Below are 12,559 nucleotides of genomic sequence, written 5' to 3' on the forward strand. Positions count from 1 at the left end.
TTTTTTAGGGGTGACATGATCCACAATGCATAATATTTCCCTCCGTCTGCCCAATTCTGACTTAGAGCCACCATCCCACCATTATTTGTTCGCGCCCCATGTTTAGGTACAGCTCCCCCAGACGCAATCCCGTTGGAAAATTGAATTTTAATCACGACTGCTGCCGGTGCAGCACTGTCGTGTGAAATGAGCTTATACCGCGCCACTGAACGCGAGTGCGGGATTTGATAACAGCCAAATCCTGCCATTAGGGCGGTGATCTTCGCTTGTGCTGGCGGTTACCAACACAGCATCCATACAGAAACTTATCTCGATGCGTATGTGTCCTGATAAGAAAGCTACCAATGTAAAAGAATGCTTTGATTAAACTGATTCGAAACAAGCCAGAAGATCCAGAATCGTTCTTTTAAGTGACCGAAAGATCCGAAGTAGTTGCGCGCATTTAAGTGATAATGTGTGTGTTTAAACAAGTTAAGAACGTATGCACGTACCGGGTGCTTGAAAATATTGTGGACATATTTGCAAAGTGCATCTCTTAGATTGATTTAGGTGCATGCATTGTTTGGTATACAGCGTTTTTTTAAGAGTAAAGTGCACGTTGTGGCCATTCAAAGATGTTCTTAAAGCCTGTGTATAACGCTGCTATTTACTTAACTAGGTCATCCTTTGGTGGCTAGCTACTACACGTGAAAGTTCCGACGTGCCATGATCCATTGCACGATATTCTAAAATATATAACTATGATGCAGTCATGACAATATTCTAAAATATGGTCATCCATTCTTTCCTTGCGAGTCTTATGTCCATTAAGTGTCTTACGTAAGCACGTGCGGCATGAAATGCGCCTCACCGGTGCCGGGCGATGTCCCAGCTGGGCAGTGGTGCCAAAGCACAGTGAATTAAATCACGGCACAGTGAATTAAAGCTTCAAATGTAGCGTGCACCAAATGACAAGCGTAGTAATTTTTGCACTTGTTCTGCCTCAACGCTTGTGGAGAAAACTTTTCCGTGATTAGAATTTTGCACTTGCCCGTTCCAGAAACAAAGTGTCAGAAAACACTCGACTTCACCCACCGATGTAAAAGTCTAACAGCAAAACATTGCTGTTTGGCAGGCCTCTACCATCAGCGGATCTGCAATAGGCACTTTCCCTGTACCGGGCCATCGGGTGGTATACTGCGCCACCACAGCGCCCGGCGCCCTCGTTCAGCGTGGCTGTGCTGTCAATTACCCGTGCTATGTGCTGCGTCTAAAGGAGGAAGGCCGACGGGTGCAGGGGAAGGGTGGCAGACTGCGCGCGGGACAATTAGCTGGTGACGAATCGGTCCCTCGATTTCTGGGGGAGCGAGGGGCGGGGTCGGCGGATGGGGTCATCTCCTCCGGTGCCCGTCCCGGGAGCGTGTTGCGCTGGACCCCTTCGGGAGGGGTGGTTCTCGGACTGGATCATTGACCTACGTCTCGCCACTCAGGGTCGGTCTGGACTGGACCAGTGACCGGCACGCGTCAGAACGTGTGTGCCACGTTGGTCATCAGGTGTTCGTGCGCTCATCTCCGGGTAGGGTCGAGCTGGATCGTTGGACCACGTGCCGTTTGTTCGCCAACAGAGCGCGCTCGAACGCAAAACATTTACCAGGTTGTATACCATGGAATTGGCACGCGCTGACCTGGTAATCCAATAATGTGGTTAAAATGAGCGCTGGCTGGGTTTAATAGATGATATAGGATGATACGTTTTGCGAGCAGGTATGAGACCGCGCTCCGCTAAAAATGATATCTTTGAGCACATTTTGCACATTTTTGAGCATATATATATATATATATATATATATATATATATATATATATATATATATATATATATATGCGTGAGTGTATGCATGTAGGTATATATAATGTTTTGTTTACATTATTTGTATCGCTTGCAACGTAACGTCACACTGTGAACGAGGCAGTCGGTATCGTGGAACGATATGGTTACCGGAAATGGAAACAACAGTTTACTGCTAACCTCGCCGCATACAGTGATGCCTGCAGGGCATGCAAGGGTTTGGTTTCCTGCTGGTCGTATACTGCCGCAGTGATTGCTGGAGACCGAATGGTCGCACTTTACAGAGCATGATATATTCATGATGTGAGCCTTTGATGCGAGCCCTTGGCTGTGCTGCGAGGAGATTGCAGTCATCGGCCGGCGGTTTGCTGTTCCTGAAGTGTGTGCAGACACGTGAAAAAAACATCTGGAAATTGTGATGTCTCTGCGTTGTAATTTTAGGGCGTGTTACGTAGAGGTGGCTTATCATAACAGGATGTCGGCTCGCGATGAGGAAGGGGTGTATCTTGCACAAACACTCTTGAACTCTTATTAGGTGCTGTCCTCTCTGAGTTCTCTATAGGGTTCTGCACAACATATGCGGAGCTCCAATTAATGTAAAGAGACAGAACCAATGCTGCAAGAGAGAATACGTTAAGAAATACGCTACTTGGCCCAGTTTTTTCTGCCTGGTTTTGGACATCGGTATGTCAATGAACGCTTTTGGTACACTAAAACCGTTTTCCCCATGTACCATGAAAAAAGCAAAGGGGAATTGCTTGAATATATCATTGACATAATTGATTTAGTTTGCTTAACCGCGGCTGTTTTTTTTGCGAGATCTGGATGTAGGGCCGTTTGGCGCCCTTGGAAAATCATTAGTCCAATAATTTCCGACATTTTGGGAGAACAAATTCCTCCTCCTCCCCGCGTGCAGTGCAAGCAATGTGCACCGAATTAAAATAGGGTTAAAACCACCTTTCATCGCTGAAAGAATTGGGAAGTCTTTGCCGTCGTAAACCTCCATATCGCCTTTTGCAGAGGGCGCAACGTTGAAATACCAATTCGTTCCAAACACCAAGATCAAGGTAAACCCGCTTGTATAACTCCGGTGACCGTTGCCCCGGTGGCAACATGCCTCATAAACATTTACATGCGCCCTCCGCCAGCTAGAGAAAGATATAAATTTGCGTAGAAATGGCGCAGTATCATCATCAATCTCCAGCACTGTTCCGATGCGCCCAGCCAGCCTCACGTCTTGACGCCGTCCGCAGTCACAACACGGAGAAGGTCATCTACTTCCTGCTTCTGGAGCGGAAGAGACGCAAGCCGGCCTACGAGGACGACGCCGAGGCGCTGATGAGGGCCAGGTGGGTGGAAAGACCGGACTCCCAGCCGGATCGCATCAAACACCTCGCCACCGGCTCTCGAATAATGGCCGCCTGAAAGGCCTGAAATGTTTCCAGATGCTTCAAAGCACGAGCAGGGTCTTATCACGAAAGAAAGTTTTGTTTGTGCTTGGGAGCTTCTCATCTTCAAGACTGCAGGGCTCTTTTGATGCAGCTGCTATTTTTCACAAGGCGCGTGAAAAATATGCTTTGAGTTGGACAAAGGCATGCGACATTGGTACATTCTATCATCTATTGAAATATGTAACATCTTAAGGTACGCTGATGAAGATGGACAGATAAAGATGTTATGCCTTAACAATTTATTGCGGCTTTCAGGTGTTTTGAAGACTGAGGTTCACTAGCCGCGCATGGCTCAATGGTTGCGACAGCGTAACTTCGGAAATAGCTCGGAGTGCAGGTTCAACAATGTCCGATAGTTCTGAGTTCATATCCCAAATACCGTCCACATCGTGTGCCGGGGATAATGTGCTCACTATTCGCGAGCGTTCAGCAGGCAGCCACTCTGCGTTCCGCCCCCAGGTCGGACTCGGCCGACCCGCCGCGGAAGCGTGTCGACTCGTACAAGTTGAACGGCTCCACGCACCACTACGAGCAGCTGAGCGAAGGCTCGCCCATCATTCCGCGGCGCCACTTCCACCAGTAAGCCGCGAGGAAGGCGCCACGGCGACTCGAAACTCGAAACGGAGGGAAGGGGGGGGGGGGCGAGCTCTGCAGCCTTCAGCGGGGGTCTCTCGCCATAGCTGACAGGGATGCTCGAGTAGTGAGGTCACTGCCCACCAGCTCGCCGCGTCGGTGGGGCCTGTCAGGCCGCACCCAGTAGGGTATCCGGAAGGGTGCTCCGGTACCCTGTCGGATTTGATCCGGGACGAGTCCTGCTCTGCGTCTGCCTGGGACTGACCTTCTCTGGCCTCACCTTGGCCTCGCATCGCTCCGGAAGGGTGCTCCAGTACCGTGTCGGATTTGACCCGGGACGAGTCCTGCTCTGCGTCTGTCTGGGACTGACCTTCTCTGGCCTCACCTTGGCCTCGCATCGCTCCGGAAGGGTGCTCCAGTACCGTGTCGGATTTGACCCGGGACGAGTCCTGCTCTGCGTCTGTCTGGGACTGACCTTCTCTGGCCTCACCTTGGCCTTGCATCGCTCCAGGTGCTAGCAGCCTCCGTGGAGGCGGCCCTAAATTTGTCGTGATGCTGGAATTATATGCTAATTATGGCAGAGCTAGCTTGATGCCAAACTGCTAATTCACGCCACCGGTTGTCAATGTTGAGCCGTCGCCCACCATCCTCCATTGTCGCTAATCACTGCCATGTAGCCTTTGTGCAGGATCGCTCTTTATCGTAACCTGAAACATGGTCGTTGTGCGATCATGCCGTATCTTTATTTCATTTTCTCCAGTGTAACCGCCCCAATGCCCCCATCAGCCACTCAATGACGTCCCCGCCAACTCATGGGACTTAGAGCAGTGTGGGTGGACTGTGCGCCATCACCTATGATTGCCAAGCCACCATCCTGCTTTGTCCCTCGTTTTGCAACGCGAGCTCAATACCCCAACCACACAAGCTCTACTGGAACTGAAAACATCCTTCAGGACCCAGATCATCTTGCGCGGCCCGCAGCCTCTAGCAGACCATCCCCTCAGGCCGGACGTGACGCGCTCCCTGACCGCCGCCCCCGCCCGGCAGCCGGCGAAGACCGAGCAGCTCCTCCGGACTGAGCCCGCTCTCGTCGTCGACGGTGACGCCGACGGCCTCGCCGCTGCCGTCGCCCAAGCTGCTGGTGCGGCCGTCGCCGCTGCCGGCCTCGGACGAGCTGGCCACGCCGCCGGCCTCGCCGTACGGAGCGCCCGCCTACTGGCGCTCGCGGCTCAACACCATCAAGAACTCGCTGATGGGCTCGCCCCGCTTCCACCGGCGCAAACTGCAGGGTGGGGTCAGGCGAGGTCGCGCCAGCGGGTGTCGGGACTGGGCGCGTGTGGGGTCAAGGGCGGGTGCGGGGAATGGGGGTGCGGGGTCGGCTTTGGCGGGGACTTGGCAGAGAAGGTTAAAAAGGGCCTTTGTCAGTAGGTAGCTGTTTGAACCATAACCTGGCCCATTCGCAATGGACGTTGCCGTTTTGCCCAGATGTTTTTTGCTCATCTCATGCCTTGCACTGCTGCATTTGTGCGGCATCCACAGCAGTCGGGCAGGGAGCAGCGGTTCGTGTTGTGACACGTCGAGGTTCACGAAATATCGCATTGTGGATGGAAACTTGTGATATATATATATATATATATATATATATATATATATATATATATATATACGTACATATATATCTTAGGACACACCCAACCAAGTGCTCCGCTACCGAAACTAAACGGCATACTTATCTCCAACGTGTTTAAACGTGCATTTTCGTATGGCCGAACGGGTACAATATCCGGCAGTGTAGCGTTTTCCATAGTACTACAATACATAAGGAGAACCAAATATTTCATGATACGAACAGAAACTGACTTTTGTGGTACATTTCGAACTTATAAAATTCGTAAATGTAACGTAACCTGGCTAACCCATCACAGCGGAACGGGTGAAAGTAAGATAAATGCCTCGTGTTGATCTATTGCCAGCGGCCGGCATGAAATTGCCCGTTTAAAGCGGGTATTCTGTGACGTGATATGAGCACAAGTCGTGCTCGCGACGTAACTCACAGCAATGCTTTGTGCTGCGTCCGTTTACGTTCATCTCATTAAGTATGTCATCTTCGTCTCATCTGTCGCTTCATTTCTGTCGTGGGAAATAAGAAGCTGTTGCTGCACTTTCTCCGTATAAAATTGGCCACAAAATATTTTGACCCTCGTCTTCGCAGCGAACAGTTACTTTATTCGTTAGTCGCTGAAGAGCGGTTTAATCCTCCACAAGATAATTGTTAACTTCGTTTCCATTTAGTTAATGCCATATCGTCATGAATGGTTCACACAAAATTACCTCAGCTCTCTGCATCTAAAATTCCTAGATGCGGTGTGACGTAAAGTAGCAGGTAGGTCAGTTGGGGTTTCAGTATGCTGGTGCCTGACGGTATGGTAATAGTTGCTCAATATGAGATCGTTCGATCTGCATCTGAGTTCACAGGAAAGGCTCCGTCGGTCTGAAGTCTGATGGGTTTGACAGCCAGGCCCGGCGGCACGTCTCCCGTCTTCCGGTGAAGCCATTCATTGATTTTAGCGTGCCGCCGCCGGCCGGCCGCACCAGCGGCGGCGCCTACCACGGTCCGAGCAGATGCGGTTGCTTTGAGTTCGGTGTCTGCGGCCGCCCTGACGCCAAAGGGACACTCCCTGGTTAGACTTGGTGCACCAGACTACGCTGCATGAGAAGCCGTATTTGCTGGAAATGGTGGCTGCGGACAAGGGTGGCTGCTGAAAGGGCGGCTGTGGCTGCGACGAATAGTTCAACATCTCGCGTGGTGGGATGCGTATACGAAGGTGGTGTATACTACATTCATTATGGGCGTAAGGTGCTCCTCTGGCCTGCATAGTTTATTGCGGAGCTATGTGACCAGCGGCGTACGTAAGAGGTGAGATGATGACACTGCCAGCCGCGCTTTGAAATCACAGACCCTAGACCTTACGCCGATGGAGGCGATGTGATGTGTTGGTGTTACAATTAGGTGAGACCACGCTAGCGTTTGGACGTTACCGGTGGCCATAGCTGGAGGCCATTCTCTGCTCAGTGGCTGGGTGCTGTGAAGTCCTAGCTTGGCGAGACATGAAGGGATGCCGGATCCTGTTCGAAAGATAGGATGGAGCATGTGTATACTTATTCTACCATATTACATTGTCGTAGTTTCAGTAACTATCTAGCTAGTTCCCTGGTTCATCGAACAAAATGGTAGAATCAGTGTACCAACGTGCTAAAAGTGTTTGACAATATTTGCCAGACAAGTGTGTTGAGCAGGTGCAGATTGGTGGGCGAGAAGCAGTCGCCAGCGGCAGGGTATAGACTCGCAAAATCAGTTGGGGGGGGGGGGGGGGTAATTCAGGGTCGGTCGACTTAAAGTACTGCCAAATGCTGATTCCAACGCGGATTCGGGTAACGCTATTTTGCCATGTTGAGCAAAAAGAACTGATTTTATATTTTCAGTTTTCTTGCGCTTGACGTTATGCAGGAGAATTCCGATACGATGCTTGTCAACGTTCCTGTGTTGCTTCTTGGGGCATCCAGTCCAAAACCATATACAATCGCACTGCAGTGCAGATCGATATGAGCCGAATTAAAGTGCTTAATCGTATAGGTTGATTTTCAGGGTTAATCAATGGTTTTGAGCTAGCAACGCTCCGTGGACAGAATCGCTAACCATCGTATGCTGCCATCTCGTATCTCATGCTCTTTTTCTCGCATCCACGTAAAACTTTGCGCTCTTTTCATTCTTTTTGTTTGGAGTTGATTTCACCTACGGATCGCACCTCTCAGAAAGAAAACTTAGATTTCCAACGGCATCTAAATTATAAGATCTAGCCCTTGATTACGTATATGTACACTGATTAATGTTTGAAACCGAGCCAGCGCCAAGGACCTTACAACAGAATCGCATGTGGTGCGATCATGGAATGAATACTGACGGCAATTCGAGAACGCAAGCCCATTGGCCATGTCCACACTGATGTCACGTCGTTTCAGAGTTGAAATGCCAGCCCGGGCTCTAATGGAGGTGTTCATCTGGGCTGTGCCATGCAGGTCATGTACTGCATATGCCCCTCAGAAAATCAGCCGAAAAGCCTTCGAAATAGGGTCATCGCTGCTTGGTTCTGGAGGACGCTCATCGGCGGACGCTTGACGTCAGTTTGCGCCTTTTTGTGTCATGTGCTCCTGTGTTGTCAGCGTGTTGTACAACAGTTGTTTTGACCGGAGTATGAGGTCCGGAACTTAGAATCTGGTCGCATATAGTATAGACAACATACTTACCCGTCGCTCCACTAAATGTAATAATTTGAAATCCTGCACTGCACTCAGGCTCGTACGACCGGATAAGTGTAAAATTCGACACAGATACGACGCATTTGAGGTAAGAATGAGACCAATGATGCCATACTGTTTTAAGTGCATGATCTTGAAATTCTGGGGTCCTGTTCGAGCCTCATCAGTGCCAATCCGCCGCTCACTGGTATGGCTGACACGTTTTGTTGAGACTGCGTCATAATTAAAGCGCCTGACAGGGCCTCGTGCCACAATCCTTTCATCGGTCGCGTCGGTGAAACTATTGGGGTCAAGTATGGTCTTCTGGTCGGCGTCTCGCGCTATTGAATATGCAAAGTTCTGCTGAATGGCCAGAGCCATTCGCTACCATTCCTGCCTTAAATTAGGAACATAAAAACCTGACGGTTAAGCCGATGGACGTGACAGATTTAATACAAATCACCGACCCACTGAGTCATGATTTGACTCGATCGCATAAAACAAAAGCATGTCGGACATGGGAACATGTGCGTCCATGGCGGATGTCGGACGCAATCAAGTGGTGGGGATCGCAAAGCGGGCGGCTTCGCAAATTTGCAGCGAAGTCACCAAGAACACACCAGCGAGCAGTCGACCGTCAGGTCAAGTCAGGCATTGTGTAACCCATCTCCTCTCCGTCAGTTGTCCCCTAATGGCAGTTGCGTATGTTTTATTCACGCATGCAACCCGTTGGGAAAGCAGTTCTCCTTCGACAGCCCCACCCCCCCGAGGCCTCTTGCGGGGCGATGTTATTCTTGCGCCTCTCGCGGGAGCTGACATGCTGTTCGGCCAGCGTGTCAGAACCGTCCCGCCCCCCCCCCCCCCCAACCCATCCCTCTCCCGAGCCGAACAGGCCGCTGGCGATCGAGCGCCGACCGAACAGCCGTCTCAGCGGGAGGAGAGGGGAGGGGAGCGACGGCGAGGGCTGGCCGCGACACTGCATCCGTTTGACAGCGATGGATGACGGCGGCGGCCGGTCGGTTGGCCGTTCGCTGTAGTGCTTCCGGCCGGCGACGGCCGACCCGGCTCCAACTAATCGGATCAGGTGTCAACGCCGGACCGCGCGCAACCAGCGCCCGTCAGGGAGCAGCGGTCTGCTCTCAGCGGTCTGTAGCCGCGGCCGACGGGCGCCCGTCAGGGGCAGCCGCCTGCTCTTAGCGGTCTGTAGCCGCGGCCGACGGGCGCCCGTCAGGGGGCAGCGGTCTGCTCTTAGCGGTCTGTAGCCGATCAGGAACGGTCTGGTGGCGGCTTGAGAGAGAGAGAGAGCGATATATATATATATATATATATATATATATATATATATATATATATATATATATATCGTATAGGTGCGAGGACGAGCTGGACCCTTGATGCCGGCAGACATAGTGTCCATAAACGGTGAAGAGGGATTGAGAATGAGCTGACAGTACGCTAATATATCCGTCACCGTCGCTAAGTTGTCGCTCTCTACACCGGTGCCGGTAAGTCCGCGCATCCCATCTGGGCGAGCGAAAGTAGCAGGAGATAGCGAGCGAAATGAGCGACCCCGTGCCCTTGCAGTCGTTTCTGGGCTGCTCTGACGCGGTCGATGGCACCATGTTTCCCCTGACCTCCATCAGTTATGGCCGACTCGGCTGGCCTCGGCCCAAGCCGGCGGAATCGTCCTCCCAATGATGATGGTCGCCGCCCGCCGGCGGCGCTGACGTCGTAGACGGAGGCTCGAGCTCTCGTGCCCTGCCCCCGCCCGTCACTCGCAGGCGGCACGTGACACCTGTGTTGCTTTAACTGCTCCGCCCACAAATAATCAGGTGTTTAACCGTGCTGACACGCCTGCCGAGAGCGCTCTCCTGTCCCTGCCCCCTCCCCCCCCCCCACACACACACTGACAGACAGTATCTTCCACATCCGCTGACTGACCCGGACTTGCAGCACGGTGAGCGAATGCGTCAGAAGTAATCAGACAGATGTCCAGCCGCGATATGAGTCATATTTTCAGATCTGTGTATCCGGCGTGCGCCCTGGAATAGACGGGCGGCCACGGACTTTGCAGCATTTTCTTCTGTATTTATGAAGTGTGATGTGGAGCTGACATGCATCACTTACTGATGAAGACACATTTGTGATTGTCTCATCGTGCTTGGCGGTGGTGCGGTTGGTGCTGCGTTGGTGCTGCGTTGCATGATGGATAACTTGTCCCAGAAGTTCTTTATGGATTGGGCGAAGCTGGTCGCAGAAGTTATCACGTGCTAGAAAGGGCGTCGCCATAGAGGGGTTAGTTTTGCCGTCCGTGGGTGCGGCACTCACATCTGAAAATTTGGGTTTGTAGGCTAAACTTGTTTTTCCTATCGATGATTATCTGCATTGATGCTGCACAGCTATCATATTTCTCGCCTTTTGGCTGCTTCGAAATTATTGTATACACAAAACGTCCTGCTCAGTGAAGTATTTGGTAATAATGAATTATCATTATTGCTACCAGAAGGTAAACTAAAAGGAAAAAAAACGTATTGTATGGTTAGTTTCAGTTACGCCGATCTTGAAATCGCGATTTTTTCATTGCTAGACTTCCCGTGGACACCTGTCACCTTTTGTCTGCCATTTATGTGGGTAACACGCAATTTGCGAGTCTCAGCTCCTCCTCACACCGTGCCGAGTATCAGCTCCTCCTCACACCGCACTTAGTCTCAGCTCCTCCTCACACCGCACTGAGTCTCAGCCCCGCCTCACTGCTTGCCGAGCCTCAGCCCTTCCTCACCCCGCGCCGAGTCTCAGCCCCGTCTTACACCGTGCCGTGTTGCAGTGCCGTCTGACGAGACGCGCCTGACGCCCGAGTCGTCGCCCGAGCTGACCAAGCGCTCCTGGTTCGGCACGCTTATGGGCTCGGAGCGCGACGAGAGCTACACCGTCATCGTGCGCAGCAAGCCGCTCGCCATCGTCAAGGCCGACCTCATCCACTCGTTCCTTTCGGTGAGCGGCCGAATCGCGTGGGGTAAGCTCGCTCGATGAGCGGCCGAATCGCGTGGGGTAAGCTCGCTCGGTGAGCGGCCCAATCGTGTGGGGTAAGTTTGCTCGGTGAGAGGGCCAATCGCGTGGGGTAAGTTCGCTCGGTGAGCGGCCCCATTGCATGAAGTAAGCTCGCCCGGTGAGCTGGCCCGACTGCCTGGAGGAAAGCTTTCTGAGTGAATGGGCTGTACGGAGTGAAGATAAACTCTGCATGAATAGCAAAGCAGTAAAGCTGGGTACCGAACTCGCTCAGTAATTGAGGCCTATCCAGCTGTAAGCCAGCGTAAGGTACAGGAGGTTCATTCGCATGCATGTGCAAGAAAGGTTGCATTTCCGTTAACTCCATCATCTACTTTTCGCCAACGCCACATACTTCTCAGCGAGGCGCGAAGTACCGATAAAGAGCTTTCATTCCATGTACAACAGATTTTCACGAGCGACGGTCCAATCGCTCTGTATAGCTGACCTCGAGTGCTCTAGTGCTCGGAGCTGAAGGGCACTTGGCCGGTTGGTTCGTATCAGTCCAATTGGACCGTGACCACGATCAGTCCAATTGGACCGTGACCACGCGCGCTCTGGCCATTACGCTCATTGGAAACGCCCTGCTGCCCGTATCAGCGGCAGTGCTCCTGAGGGATTTACAATCGCGCTGGTGTGCGCTGGAATCGCCGCTATCTCATTTGTATTGGTGTTCCGTAGGCACGCTGCATGAACGGTGTTACGGGCCCTGCGCCTTGCTAATTAAGTTTTGCCGGGGAGGAGCAAGCAAGATGTGCTCAGTTTTGAATTGCGCGATAACTCCATCGACTCAGAAGTGTCCTTTGCCACATCGGCTTCTTCACACAAATCTTGAGCAGGTGCTCTTGGTGTGTGATTCATACGACTGATATGAAGCCAGAAAGGCTGTCAACACCAGCCGTTCGGTAATGTCAGATTCTGCTGCGCGTTGTCAACACCAGGCCAACCGTTTGATGCTGGAGACAGAGACGGACACCAGACGTGGTCGACTAGCCATGCGTGTGGCCACGGTTAGCGAGCACGAGCCATGAAGCCGAGGTCAGCGGCGGCCGGCGGGGACCTGATCCGGCGCCGCGGCCGCAGTCTGGCGGCCCCGTCGCCGCCTGTCGCCCCGGCTGGCGTCGGTCGCCTTTCGCGCTCATACCGCTGTTTAGTGTCCGCGCCAACGTCTGGCCGTGTAAACATATCTCCGTCGCTGGCTCGCTGTGTCAGCGGCCGGACTCGGGGTCGGCGGTCGGTCGATAGTCCGGCGACGTTGTCTCTCATCCCGTTGATCTCCCGGATGCTGCGACCTTGGGGAGTCGCCTCTGGGCCGCCGCGCCCACTTGCTTAGTCGGCGGTCGCTTTGATACCTGATTCGTCGAAT

The 12,559-nt window shown here is 52.4% G+C and overlaps 1 protein-coding gene across 1 annotated transcript in view; it reads left to right on the plus strand.

Annotated features, from left to right (window-relative positions):
- LOC119107885 (serine/threonine-protein kinase BRSK2) overlaps positions 1-12,559 on the plus strand; it is a 111,119-nt gene that overhangs the window by 86,983 nt on the left and 11,577 nt on the right. The window contains exons 7-10 of the mRNA XM_037231457.1: positions 3,082-3,177; positions 3,739-3,858; positions 4,900-5,141; positions 10,973-11,139. Of these exons, the coding sequence (XP_037087352.1) occupies positions 3,082-3,177; positions 3,739-3,858; positions 4,900-5,141; positions 10,973-11,139 (625 nt within the window). The remainder of the gene's footprint in view (positions 1-3,081; positions 3,178-3,738; positions 3,859-4,899; positions 5,142-10,972; positions 11,140-12,559) is intronic.

Source organism: Pollicipes pollicipes, unplaced genomic scaffold (genome assembly GCF_011947565.3).
Source record: "Pollicipes pollicipes isolate AB1234 unplaced genomic scaffold, Ppol_2.1 Scaffold_6686;HRSCAF=7923_pilon_pilon_pilon, whole genome shotgun sequence".
NCBI classification, from domain to species: Eukaryota; Metazoa; Arthropoda; class Thecostraca; order Pollicipedomorpha; family Pollicipedidae; genus Pollicipes; species Pollicipes pollicipes.